Source organism: Geospiza fortis, unplaced genomic scaffold (genome assembly GCF_000277835.1).
Source record: "Geospiza fortis unplaced genomic scaffold, GeoFor_1.0 scaffold284, whole genome shotgun sequence".
Lineage (NCBI taxonomy): Eukaryota > Metazoa > Chordata > Aves > Passeriformes > Thraupidae > Geospiza > Geospiza fortis.
The window spans coordinates 581,243-595,926 of record NW_005054508.1 but is presented as its reverse complement, the minus strand read 5'-3'; the positions used below and the strand labels follow the sequence as shown (position 1 = coordinate 595,926).

The 14,684-nt window shown below is 44.3% G+C and overlaps 1 protein-coding gene across 1 annotated transcript in view; it reads left to right on the top strand.

The window, feature by feature from the left end:
- The window catches only part of PCDH15 (protocadherin related 15), a 518,357-nt gene that overhangs the window by 476,636 nt on the left and 27,037 nt on the right, over positions 1–14,684 (top strand). Inside the window, exons 30-32 of the mRNA XM_031063502.1 lie at positions 495–710; positions 4,581–4,669; positions 13,412–13,588. Of these exons, the coding sequence (XP_030919362.1) occupies positions 495–710; positions 4,581–4,669; positions 13,412–13,588 (482 nt within the window). The remainder of the gene's footprint in view (positions 1–494; positions 711–4,580; positions 4,670–13,411; positions 13,589–14,684) is intronic.

Here is a 14,684-nt window from a genome sequence, read left to right as displayed (position 1 = left end):
CTTCTTTATTTTATAGAAAAGTTACTTGATTGCACCACAAATGCCTGTGCTCCATCAGAATATCTGTAATATGAAGGACATTCTTGTGTAAGTCTGTGCACGAGTTGGTGAGATGGTTTTTTCTTTGATAATTCCTCTTCAATGAGAATTTGGCAGTGGAGGTTTCTCATAATTAAGCAGTTCTTAGGTATTGTTGCAGACTTGAAAGTCAACTTATATTTTTCTACTTTTTAATTTTTTTTTCTTTCTTCTGGAGCAGTTTAATGCCAACAGAGGAGGAAGAAATTGCTGGAAAAGCAAAACTGAGTGCAGCAAAGTTAAATGAAGCATTTAAAGTAGCAGCCATATCTGTGCTCTGGGATCTAATGTTTTAAATGTCAGAGCGGCAGAAATTTGCTGGGCCAAGATGTAACTTTATTTAAAGGACAAGGTTAATGACTCCTTCCATGCATATTTACCTTGTTTGCCTGTGCTTGTTTCCTTTTCCCCATTAGGCTGATGATAAGGACACTGGGAATTACAGTGCCATGCAATACAGGCTCATCATTCCCCCCATCAAGGATGGCAAGGAAGGCTTTGTGATCGAGGCTTACACGGGGCTGATCAAAACTGCCATGCTCTTCAAAAACATGAGGAGATCCTATTTCAAGTTCCAGGTCATTGCCACTGATGATTACGGCAAAGGGCTGAGCAGCAAAGCAGACGTGCTCGTAAGTATCAGCCAGGGATTATTAGTATGGAATAATTCCTCAGGAAATTCAAACACTGCCGAAAGTTTCATTCCAGGCAGACCTAGGGAAAAGCCATCAGGTGCTTGTGCTTAGTTTTTTTAAGGCACTGGAATAAAGCTTTTCATTTCTTAAACCAAAAGATTTTGTGACCTGTTAGGAGTGAGTTCAGAGGAGGCACCAGGATGGGCAGAGGGATGGAGCAGCTCGGCTGGGAGGAAAGGCTGGCACAGCTGGGGCTGCTCACCTGGGCAGGAGAAGCTTTGGGGTGACCAAATTGTGGCCTTCCAAGGTGACTCAAGGGGCTACAGGAAACTTGGAGAGAGACTTTGGGCAAGGGCCTGGAGTGGCAGGACAATGAGGAATGGATTCCCACTGCCATAGGGCAGGGCTGGATGGGATATTGGGAATTAGGAATTGTTCCCTGGCAGGGTGGGCAGGCCCTGGCACAGGGTGCCCAGAGCAGCTGGGGCTGCCCCTGCATCCCTGGCAGTGCCCAAGGCCAGGCTGGAGCAGCCTGGGACAGTGGAAGGTGTCCCTGCCCATGGCAGGGATGGTCCCAGAATGGGCTTTAAGGTCCTTTCCAACCCAAACCATTCCATGATTCTGTGTCCCTTGGTCATGTCCAAGTTGTCTTAGTTGCTTATGTTAAGTAATAATTTGGGGCTGAGAATGAACTTTTCAGTCCCTGGGAAAGCAGCATTTCAGAACTGGCACCATCTTTAGGTGTCAGGCTCGTGGTTTTGTGCTGTTCAAAGAACATTGACTTAGTCCAGGCACTGAAACCATCCAAGCTAAATTTCCTTAAAACCTATAAACTTGATGGATTGGCTCAATATTAGCATAATGTGAGAGGGATGGAGTGCATTATCCACTTCATGGGAACACTGTCAAAGGATACAGATGAGAGCCAGAATCCTTGGTGTGGTGAGTTCTGCAGGAGTTCACCAAGTAAACATAAAAGATGACACCCTCATGCTCGACCTCCCAAAATGATGGGGCATTCTCAGGTAATTTAGACGCTAATAGGATATTAAAATATAGCCAGGAGGAATTGACATTAACATTAGAAAGTGAAGGATGTCTCATTAATTTATAGAGGTTTCTTTCTGATGTCTGGCTGAGTGATGAGCAGTGCACCCAGCCGCTCTGAGCAAGGCCTGGAAACTTTGACGAGCTGGAGATACAATTCCAGCCCAACCCCATGCTGCCTAGAGCACTGGCACATGGACCTGCTGGAATGAGCCCAGGGGAGGCACCAGCATGGGCAGAGGGATGGAGCAGCTCTGCTGGGAGGAAAGGCTGGCACAGCTGGGGGTGCTCGCCTGGACAGGAGAAGCTCTGGGGTGACCAAACTGTGGCCTTGGAGTGCCTGAAGGAGACAACAAGAAATACAAAAAGACAATTTTCAAGGCATGGAGGGACAGGACACAGGGAATGGCTTCCCAGTGCCAGAGGGCAGGGCTGGATGGGATATTGGGAATTAGGAATTGTTCCCTGGCAGGGTGGGCAGGCCCTGGCACAGGGTGCCCAGAGCAGCTGGGGCTGCCCCTGGATCCCTGGCAGTGCCCAAGGCCAGGCTGGACTTTGGGGCTTGGACCAGCCTGGGACAGTGGAAGGTGTCCCTGCCATGGCAGGGGTGGCACAGGATGGGATTTAAGGTCCCTTCCCCTCAGGCCACTCTGGGATTCTCCGATTTTATGCACCAAGTGTGATCCATACACTGAGATTCTTTCCCACGATTTTAACAGGATTTTCCTGCTGTGGGATCAGGGACTCAGGCTCTCAGATGTTATTTCTTTCAAAACCAGCTCAAAAAGTGAACAGAGAAATTAATTCAATTACTCTCCTGCAAAAGAACAAGATGTGGGGGAAGAAGATAGGACTTCACTGGGAGGAGGTCTGGGGAGAAGAGGCAGGTCACCACCAGAGGGACAATGCTGGGCAGAAGTTGAGCAGAGCAAGATCCAGAGCTGGGACCAGGATGCTTCCCTGGCACAGCTCTGGGAGCAGCAGGGTCTGCCAAATCCCCTGGTCAAAGGTTGCACACTGGTGGGGACAATCCATGGGAAGGACACCAGGATGGCTCAGGTCAGACACCTGTGGCTTGACAGTTTGCTTCCATGTGATGGAGTTTTCCTTCTCAGCATCTGTGAGATGAAAGAGATACAAGAATTACATTTTAAAATTAATTTGCTGCAAGGAAGCACCTAAAGGTGCTGGGGAAGGGTAGGTAGTGGATATTCACCATCATGATTTGAAATCCTGGATATCATCTTTATGATGTCATAGATAACATCTTTAATCAAATGTTTATTGGGGTTTGAGGAGGCTTCAAGGCCCCTCTTCGTTCCAGTCCCAGCCACTCCCAGGAGTCCACTGGTGCCACATCACAACCAAGAGTCTTTGTAGGCTCTGCCTTGCTGAATTTAAAACTTGGGAAGTGCCTAATGAGAGAAGCTTGGGATCAAAGGGATATCACTCGTGGGCTAGAGGTTACCAACAATTTTCTGCTTTGCCTGCCTTTACAAGTGGGGATAACAAGCAAGTTAATGTTACCATGGAAACCTCAAATGTGGCTTGATTTTTGTCCAACACCCTTGGTTTCCTTTAACTTGTCACGAATGTGTGTTTATCCCTGGTTTTGTACATGAACAAGCCATGATAATTGTGATTTCTTCCATATTTAAAGAATCACTGCCTTTGTTTTTGGTGTTGCCTTTATGCTGTTTTCAGTTCCTGGGTGCACAGTGGTTGCTTGAATTGGCTAATGTAATTAATTCTATTAAATTAATCGTTGCTTTCCAGTTCCGTTGCATGATTTTTATTTGGAGCTCATTATAATTCTGTGTTTCTTACACAGAAGCCTGTACGTGCTGATCAGGGCATCTGATGACATTTCAAGAACATTTAAATATTTAAAGCTGAATTAAGCTTCAAAGCTGGTGAATCAGTGTTTGATGTGGAAGCACATTTAGGTTTTTCTGCTGCTGTGCTTCCAGGGCTCCTCTTTGGAAAATCAGGGCTTGTTTATTTCTTTTAGAATCGGCTAACCCTTGATTTTTAAATTTATCAGCCTTAACATTGGCCTAGTTTTCCGAATTTTCCTCCAGAATCCTCAACAGATTGGAGTGTTGTTGGGTTCATAGTAAAAAACAGTAATTGCCGGATATTTGCTCTGAGGTTACTCCATACCTCGGTGGAAAACTGAAATTTAATTTTATTCCAACAAATCACACAAGTATTGAGTGGATTAGAAGCATTTTTTCCTCCTTTGTTTCTCTTTTTTTGTTTTCTTAAAGGAAAAAGCTCAGTTGTAAAATGTGCAATTTTAGGATAGAGGGAGAAGATAAAACAATTGGAGATTAAAATAAAACCTCTCGCTGATCACTTCAATGTAAATGAACAATTTCCTTCCTGATTTTCTAACAAAGTAGCATTGATTTTGTGGAATTAATCCTATGTTTCCATTTCCCTTGGTGCACATTGCATGGCTCCAAGAGAGGATTTTCCTGGCATCCAAACCACCCAAATGCTCAGAAGTAATTTTGAATACAGCCCGTGGGAGATCTGGGATTCTTGAAGTCAAATCTAAACTAAGAGCAGCTTTTCCTATCCCCACCTTAAAAATCCATAATTCTGATGCAGACCTGGAATTACAATTCCAGTTAAACCTTTGATGTTTATGGGCTTTGGCTGCAAGATTTCCCAGCTCTTCTATTTGGAATTAAAAGGAGAGATGTGGATATCAGGGCCTGGTGTGGAGGCAGAAGAGGAATTTTTCCATTGCTGTTGGGTGGGGAGGGGGCTGTGCCTGGCAGTGTAAATGGAATTTCCCTCTTTTCTTTCCAGGTCTCTGTGGTGAATCAGCTGGACATGCAAGTGATTGTCTCCAACGTTCCTCCCACCCTCGTGGAGCAAAACAAAGACCAGCTCATTGGGTAATCAATTTATTTCATCTCCAAATGTGAGAAAATTCCCTGCCTTCGGGATTGGATGGATCAGGAGTGAGGGAGGTTTTTATCTGGCCAATAAGAGTCCCCAGACAAAACATGTTTGCACTTCTGGCTTCTTTTTGTAACACACAGACAATTTTCTCTACTTGCTGTCATGGAATTAGCTAATATGAGATAGAAAATGCTGTAGGAAATGGTCTGTAACCAATCTTTGTCCTTTTTTTTGTCATTTCAATCAGTGATGAGTGGCACTTCGCACAGGTCTGGTCCATCCTGCTTGTTGTGCACAGAATTTTAAATACTTTGGGGTTGGTGGTCTAACCAGTCATTGGAAAAGTCTCTGAGTGCCCCACTGGGCTAGGAAAAATTCCTGATGGATTTGCTCCTGGAGATGTGGGACATGTTCCCCTTTTCTCCCTCTGTTTTGGGCCAGGTGTATGTTTGCTCTGAGAGATTTGAATGCCAGAACCACCAACAAAGTTGTTCAGGCTGAACTCACAGGGACTGCACTTCCTGGAACCAGGAATAACTTCCTGAAGGGAGGGATTGCCTACAAATAGGAATAATTTCCTAAAATTTTCCTAAAATAATTTCCTAAAATTTGCCTACAAATAGGAATTATTTCCTAGGACCGGGAATAACTTCCTGAAAGGAAGGATTGCCTAGAAATACTAATATCTCCCTGAAGGAAGGTATTTCCTAGAAATAGGAATAATTTTCTTAAAGGAGGTATTGTCTAGAGCCAGGAATAACTTCCTGGAAGGAGGGATTGCCTAGAACCAGGAATAACTTCCTAAAATGAAGTATTGCCTAGAAAAAGAAATAACTTCCTAAAAGGAGGCTCTGCTGAGGTGGGGTCAAGCTCTTTCCTCAGGTAACAAGTGACAGAAGGAGAGGAAACAGCCTCAGGCTGCACCAGGGGAGGTTTAGATTGGAATTTAGGGAGAATTTCTTCATGGACAGGGTGGTTTCAGCATTGGAAGGGACTGTCCAGGCAAGTTTTGAGTCCCCATGCCTGGAAGTGTTGAAAACCAAGTGGAATTGGCACATGAGGACATGGGTTAGTGGTGAGCAGGGTGGTGGTGGTTGATGGTTGGACTTGGTGGCCTTGGAGGTCACTTCTAACCCAAACCTTTCTGTAATTCTGTATTTCACAGTGAACAAAGCTTTGGAATGAGAACAAAGCTTTGGAATGAGTACAAAGTTTTAAAAAATCAGGTTTTGAGTTCTCCAAGTCATCTTCCAAGTCATCCAAGTCTTTACCTTCACAAACACCATGGGCAGATCGGGGTAGCTGGAGAATTTCTCTTCTAAGAATAAGTTTTTAAGGACAGCCTTTGCCAGAAGAATTACATCAGCTTGTTTTCAAATAGGCCCATTCGTTCCTGAAAATATTTGTAGAGAACAAATATCTCAAAAATAATTTTGTAGCTGTGTACAAAGGTCTATTTCACAGAAAAATCTATTTATTTCACTGCTCTCTTCAAATTTCTCATGTTTTCCTCTTAAATTTAAAAGATCACCCTCTCCCTGTTTTTATACAGGTTTAATAATTTGTGCAGCCCATAAATACAAAATAAGAATTTGTGATTTTTTTTGTGTGGGCAACCAGAGGCAAAGGAAAAACAAATTATTTGGACTCTCAGACTGAATTAGTTTTGCCATTTGAAATAATGCAGTAATTTATAAAAATTTCATGTGTAATTAATTAACAGAGAAAAAGATTATAATCAGCCCTATCTAGTGGGATGTGTCCCTGCCTGTGGCAGAGGAGTTGGAACAAGATGATCCTTAACATCCCTTCCCAACATAATCCATTCTGTGATCTGTGAATTAAATTAGTCACTACACAAGTTACTCAGCTCTTTCTCCTCTCATTCTGGCAAATACTAATCCCTGAAAATAGAACATTTAGCCAACAGCTGGTGATGGGGAATGTTAGGGAGGGGGGCACATGAGTCATTTGTGGAATTACAGTGATTTTTCACAATAAAATAAATAGTGGTTTAAACAACTTTGGAGGAGAAGTTATACCAGGTGCTGTCCTTTTCATGAGGAGTTATGAGGTATTAAGGATTATATAATTCAGTTTTTCCACACTCAGCACAGCCAGAGATGGGTGGGAGTTAATGGTCCACATAAAAGGAGCAAAGCAGGGAAGGAAAGATTAAAAGCATCAGTATTTGGCTTAGGAGTTTTTGAGGAATACAATGGACTTGTCTTTGCTGACACTTCCAATAGGATCTTTTGCAGTTATTCAGTGTTTTCCTCCAACTGCTTTAACTTCATCAAGCTTTTCATACTCTCATCAATGTCCCATTTGCCTTTTCTCTTGCCCACTTTAATTATGGCTGTGCAGAGAGGCCCCTTTCTGCTGCAGGTTGGGCAGAGAAAATAGGCTGAGGCTTCTTGGAAAATTCAGTGTGTGCTCCTCTCCTTCAGAAAACTTGGTGGGCACAGATGATGGAGTGTTCTTGAAATATGGAAATTTAGGGGAGCGCTTGATTGTTTTCTCAATCAGTTTTATGCTCTGAAAAGAATGGGGCAGTTCCCCAGGTAAGGAAGATCCATGCTGAACCCTCTTAACACAATGCAGAAGTGGCCAGGCAGGCTTTTCCCTGAAAATCCAAATGTAGAATCAAGTGCTGATGCTTGGAGTTATTGCTGAAGGAGTTTTTTGGAATATGAACCTTCCAACTTAATGGTTTGCATATCTAAAGCTGACTGCCATCATTCTTCAAAGGAGCTCTACTTAATGCACAGAAACTGTGCTGCACTTAAAAGAGATGTTATAAAATACTACAGCAGTAAATACTGCTGTAAATTATAGATCATAATATACAGCACATGTACATTGTGCATCACATAAGATTTTATGTCTAATCATAGTATATGAGACAATAAATTTTATATCTGGGAGCTGGAACACACAGTTTGGGGAAGTGTTTCAGACGTGGATGATTTCCCTGCAGTTGTGTTTTTTCTTCTCCTCAGTCCCTGAACTGGTAAAAAATCAGCTCATCTCAGCTGCAGGGTATAAATCACTCAGTCTTGTTACTTTTCCCACAGGAGAAGTCACATTCCCGTGCTTACTGTATGATTTTTGCCAGATAATTCCTGAATTAAGTCTAATTACAGCAGACTGCACTGTGTGCCTGTCGGGATGGTGGCAGTGACCTTGCCCTTGAGCCCTTTCCACAGGTGGCACTTGGTTTCCTGCCCTTTATGAAAGGTTCCTGAGTCACAGGTCCAGCTATAGCTGCTTTGTCCTTTACCCTTCATCTCTCTGACAGGAACATTTTGGGGTCATTTCGTTCCTGTCCCTCCACTCCACGTCCCCTCCTCTTTTTCTCATCATTTCTTCCCGCTGTAATGTTTCATTCCAAATTAAATTGCAAACTTAGAAAAGGAATAGATTAAATAATAACAGAATTGATTGAATTAGATAAAAATCTGATGAAATAAATAGATTAGGGGGACATTTGCCACCAACTGGCTGTCTCCTGTTTCATGTCCAGCCAGTCCGGCTTTGCTGGGAAAGTGTGTACTCTACTACTGGGTGTAGTGTTCACAGAGCCTGTTCCACTCTCTCTTCTGAGCAATCAGGATGATTAATAACTGCAGGCCACCTTTATTAAGTTGGGTAATAGAGACCCAAGCTTCTACAAGCCCAGCTTTTCCACTTGCTGCTGGCCCTGGCAGCTGGGAAGCAGCAGTTCAGCGAGCTCCCGCTCTCCGTAACTCCCGGGGTTGTTGTGCTAATGGATCTCTCCAAAGCTCTCTAATGCAGTGGACAGAGCTGTAAACTCCTGCTTTCTCTCCTCAGGAATTGCTGACAATTGCAGGAAAAGCCCTTTTGTGCTGAGATCTGGAGATTTTCCTCGGGGTCAGAGGGGAGATGTCTCTGGGTATTATCCTTTGGATGAGCGCAATGCTCCTTCTGTGACCGGGACAAATGAGGCTGAAATAAAAAAGTTGGAGTGTGTGTAGGGGTTTTGGAGGGCAGGATTTTACAGGATGAGCACAAAGAGAAGGAAAGCAACTTCAGCAGTGTGTAAGAAAGCAAATTTCCTTTCTGGTGTGCAAACCAATCTGCTTGTAGTGGTGCTGGGGTGACAGTGGGACTTGAATCTTAAAGGCTTTTTCCAGCCTTAATTCTCTGCTTTTATGGGATTAGGATAAGTGGGTATAAAGGCATTGGCTCTGGGTTGTTTTCTAAATACTATTAAAAATATTATTATGAAATATTATATATGTTATTCTACTCTATATGTTATTATGGAATATTTTATATGTTATTCTATTCTGTGCAGAGGGAATTGTCTCTGTGCTGCTGAACATACGTATGATAGAAAAATAACCTTTGTGAAAGGCTGTTTTATAGAAAGGGATGTTTTTAGGCTTGGAATAAACCCTAGGCACCACAGGATGAGCAGACCCTTCCCTAGGCTCTATTTATGTTGTAATAAGGAATCTGGGAGCTGGGGCTTCAGTGTATCCCCCCAAATCTATCACAGACTGCACCAGAGAGGCTGGAATTGGTCCTTGGCTCTTTGGGGAAGTCCAGTTAAAAATGCAGTGGTTTCATTGTCAGTTATTAATCCCACAAAAACTCCACACAGGCAGAATTTGGCTAAAGTGGAGCAGAATTGAGGGCTTAATTCAAGCACTTGAAAAGATAGTGGGGGGTGGATGTTCTCATCTCTGCATGGTTGCCAAATTTCTATTTTCAAATACCTAGAATACAAATTAATCATTTTTATTGCACCAGGTTATTTTTGGGAAATTGAATTTTGGCCAAAAATTATGCAGGATATTGAATCTTCAACACTGCTCACTCCAAGTCTTTGGTAATCTGAGTCTTGAAAGAAAGAATGTTTGGGGGCTTTTTATTTTCCATTTCTTAAAATATTTTATGTGCTCCAAAAACACAATAGGTTTTTTAATTCCTCAAGAACTTCTTGCTGTGATGCCAGGGTGAACCCCTAAATTGAATCCTATGCTCTCCAGGATCTTATCTGCCTGGAAGGGGATACAGCAACCTCAGGTGTGGATATAAACACATGGACATGGCACTGAGAGCAGGCTGGGAATGTGGCGCCTTTTCCCAGATTTTGAGGCTTGATCTGCTGCTTTCAGGGATGTTCCAGGAAGTACCAGTTCAGGAATGTTCTGAAATCCTCTTTCCAGTACCTACAGGGGATGTGCAAGAAGGCTGGAGATGGGATTTTCATAAAAGTGGGAAGTGCCAGGACAACAGGGAATGGCTTCCCACTGCCAGAGCCGGGAATATTGGGAATATGGGAATATTGGGAATAAATCCTTCCCTGGCAGGGTGGGCAGGCCCTAGCACAGATTCCCCAGAGCAGCTGTGGCTGCCCCTGGATCCCTGGCAGTGCCCAAGGCCAGGTTGGACAGGGCTTGGAGCAGCCTGGGACAGTGGAAGGTGTCCCTGCCATGGCAGGGGTGGCACTGGATGGGCTTTGAGGTCCCTTCCAACCCAAACCACTCTGGGACTTCATGGGGCAGAATTCCCCATCCAAGGGACAGCTCAGCAAACCAACACCCCTGTATTATTTTGCCTTTCCATTTATTTTGCATCTAAAGATGAAAACAAATCCCCTCAGGATTTTCAGGGACCTTTGGGCCTCAGGATCCCTCGATGACAGAGCAACTCCTCTTGTCCAGTGTCACTGCTGGGAACTGGGAGAGCTGTGCTCATGGGGATGCATTGGGAGGCATTTCCCTCACCACTGAGCATCTCCTGTGGACTTGGAGCAGTTGGAAAGGCTCTTTGCCTCTTCTGCTCCTGCTTCCACCTCTTACACACCACTTGGGAGGATGGGAATGACCCTCGTGGGATTAACAAGTGACACCCTAATTGTAATTTGACTTCTGCTGATCAGCACAGCAGAGCTGTGGATGCTGTTGTTACTTGAAAGTAGGAATCTAAAAAAAATTGTCTTTTGTGAGTACCACTGCAAGCAAGTGGCCATTCCCAGAGGAGTTCTAAAACTCCTACAGTGTTTTCAGCATCACAAGTTCAGCTGAAGGATTTTTCAAACAGCTCTAGAGGGAACTGCTCTATTTTTAAGTGAATTCTTTAGCTGCAGCTTCTCAGTCTTCAGTATGATTTTATTCTCTGTTTTAACCTAAACATGCAATTTGTGTGTTTCAAACTGAACACTGCTGCCATTCTGCTGGACTTTGTGGGCTTTCTTGCAATATCAGTACAGCCAAAGGCTGCAATGTACACATTTCTCAGGAAGTGATATCACAGAATTCCAGACTGGTTTGGTGCCATTCTGCTGGACTTTGTGGGCTTTCCTGCAATATCAGTCCTGCCCTCTGGTACTGGGAAGCCATTCCCTGTGTGTTGTGCCTTTCCCAAACATTCTATTTGTTCTTCAGTTTTAATGTTTGAGACAAAGATATTCCCAAAGGCAATGAATTCCAGCAGGATTCCTGTCCCAGGCTGCTCCAGCCTGGCCTTGGGCACTGCCAGGGATGCAGGGGCAGCCACAGCTGCTCTGGGCACCCTGTGCCAGGGCCTGCCCACCCTGCCAGGGAACAATTCCTAATTCCCAATATCCCATCCAGCCCTGCCCTCTGGCACTGGGAAGCCATTCCCCTGTGTGTTGTGCCTCCATCCCTTTCCCAAACATTCTGTTTGTTCTTCAGTTTTAATGTTTTAGACAAAGATATTCCCAAAGGCAATGAATTCCAGCAGGATTCCAGGAATTACGGAGGAAAGAGAATCTTGTTACTGATTCTGCCAGAAGTGACCCCACATTATAACTTTCCACCCTGATGGAGCATTTCTGTCTTGGGCGTAATAAGAGTTCTGAAACAGGGACAGGACAAGGGGAAAGGGCCTCAAGCTGCTAACCTGCCCAAGCAGCAGCAATTTGCCCATGGAAAGGGAGCTCAGGCCTTGGCAGGGGCTGCCCAGGCAGCTTTGCAGTGCCCAGCCCTGCAGGTGTCCCAGGAAGGGCTGGAGGTGGCACTCAGTGCTCTGGGCTGGGGACAAGGTGGGCCCTGGGCACAGGGTGGATTCTGGCATTCTGTGATCCCATGAAATTCTTCTCCTCCTGCAGCAGGAGAAGATGATTAAATGCTAATTATGGAGGCGAGTCCTTTACACATTTGTTGTGCCTGACACCTTGTGCCAAACACCCCTCTGAGAATGGTTGTGGTTTCTTTTTAGCCATTTACATTCCCATCATGTTTGGTGGGGTTTTATAGTAATCTCCATATCCCAGATTGGTCCTGGCAGGTTTTCCCTGGGGGAATTATTGTTGCTGAGGTGTCTGTGACAGGTTCTCACCTTGGCTGCCAGTGCAGAGCATGCCAGAAGCAGAGATAAGCAGAGTTTTCCATATCTGCAAACAACAGGAGAGCTTGTTCAGAGGACACCACTCCACAAGCACCGTGTCAACCAATCTGTATCCCTATTTTCTCTGCAGTAATTCCATATATTCACTCCTCAGGTATGACCTGCCTCTGACATACTTGAATTTTTCAAGATCTTATAAAAAAGCTTAAAAGCTTACAACGGGTTTTGAGGGCACACTAAATTTCCACACAAAGAGAAGAGATGCTCCTTGGATAAATGTGAATCAGGAGTCTTAAAAAATCAGGAAATCTTGTGTCAGAAGAAAAAACACAACAACAAAAATGTAACCTCAGCAACTGCAGGAGGTGTAGAACAAGTGGCACCTTAAAGTCACTGATGTCCTTTTTTGTGGGAGATGTGTCTTCCTCCACATCCTGGTGCATCCTTGATGGATCAGGCAACACATCCCCTGTAGTTCCCTTGTTTTTGCCTCCCAACTCGGCTATTGCTTTTTTGATTTTCTGACCATATCAATTACCCCAGGAAATTCTATATTTTCTTATAAGTTTAGATGGAACTTTTACACTTCCAAATGCTCTGGTTTATTTCTCCCTCCTTTTATTGCACAGAGTTGATGATATTTGCATTTATGCCTCTGTTTATAATACTCTCTGTGGGCTTTGAGTGAACCTCTCATGGTCCCACTTTGGAAATCTCATCAACCACTATCAAGTCAAGTTGTTGCTGATTTTTTTGTTGATATTGTTATTACCTCTGAATTCTATCAGCCTTTCTTTCCCCTGCTTGTGGAATCCTGCTGCAGTTTATTTGATTTTATTTCCTGTGGTAAAAGTGTCAGCCCAATATTCCAATTTCCTCCTGCCTGTAAAACCTGGTGCCTTTTGGAGCAGCAGGTGTTGCCGCCCCCCCAGAAATGTTGTGTGATATCGGAGGCCTGGATGAAATATCCCGCCAAAAATCGCTCAAGTGGTTGTTTCTCTGGGTGAAAATTTATGGGATGCGCCCTGGGGAAGGCTGGGATGGAAGTGCTGGAATCATATAACTTAATAAAAGGCTGACAAGGGGATTTTGTGTGAAATATAGGTGGTGATTCCTATGAGCCATTTAAAACTCGACTGGGGTCATAAATACAAAGAGCTGGACTTAAGGACACAATTTCTGAAGACCTCTCCAAGCACTGCTGAGCTTTTCTCAGGAGTTCAGCACTTCAGAGGTTCTGTGGAGCAGCAATTCCTTTTTAAAAGTGCTCTGAAGGTCAAAATCCTTCTCACCCTATGGGTTTTTGTCTATCAGTACCTCATTTGGGCTGGGGTCAGTGGTGAGCGTCCCAAATCCATCACTGCAGCTTTCCAGCTCCCTCTTCCCTTTAGGATTTTGGAACGCTACGTGCAAGACCAGATTCCGGGGGCGACGGTCGTGGTGGAATCCATCGGAGCCCGGAGGTTTGGGGATGGATATTCTGAGGAGGATTACACCAAGTCCGACCTCATGGTCTACGCCATCGACCCACAGACCAACAGAGCCATCATGAGGAACGAACTCTTTAAGTGAGTGTTGCTTTTGTTGATCTCCCTCTGTTTCCATGGATTGTCTGGGAATCTGTTGGTCTGTTAGAAATTGGTTCAGCATAACAGAAGCAGAAAAATCCATTGAAACACCTCCTGCATGGATATCCCCTTGGGAATTTGCCACTTCCTACTTCAGTCCAGTGCCTTGGGCTAAATTGTCCCAATCCACATAATTCAGATATTGTCACCATGACAGCTTGTAATGGGTTTTGTCCACCCTGTGGAGGAGCTTCCAACTGAAATTCCTGCAAGGAATTTCCTTCCTATGCGCACAAAGTCCTGTGTGACCTTCAGGCTTTGGTGCTGCAGTGTTGACCTTCAGGCTTCCCACAGTTTCTGTTTGGAGCTTGAGTCCGCTTTTCTCCTTTCGTTTCCTTTCGTTTCCTTTCGTTTCCTTTCCTTTCGTTTCCTTTCCTTTCGTTTCCTTTCCTTTCCTTTCCTTTCCTTTCCTTTCCTTTCCTTTCCTTTCCTTTCCTTTCCTTTCCTTTTCTTTCCTTTCCTTTCCTTTCCTTTCCTCCTTTCCTCCTTTCCTCCTTTCCTCCTTTCCTCCTTTCCTCCTTTCCTCCTTTCCTCCTTTCCTCCTTTCCTCCTTTCCTCCTTTCCTTTTCTTTTTCCTTCCTTTTCCTTTTCCCTTTCCCTTTCCTGGGAAAGGGAAGGGGTGGTTTGCACCTCATGTAAAACACAGACTGGGACATGACCCAGTGCACACCTCCACACAGGAGATCAGGCTCTTCAAACTGCAAATAGGGTTCTTCTTCTAAAGAAAAAAAAACCTTTTTGGTTTGGTTTGCTTTTTTTTTTTCCATGTGCTCCACCTTGGTGTTGGTTTTTCTCTTGGTGAGAACCCCACCAGGCTCTTCTTGGACTAAGCATGTCCTCAGCAGCCTGGCAGGAAAAGGCTGCAAACCACAGCAGGGAAATGAGGTTGGAGAACGCTCCTTCTCCTGAGCTCCTGGTGGAGTGTAGGTGAAGGGCAGCATAGGAGAGTTCTGCAGATATTCAGATTTTGTAGGCTGCGAAAGATCACTGGGATCAGTCTGAGCAAGTCTGGGAACCAAACTGATTCTGCTTGGAA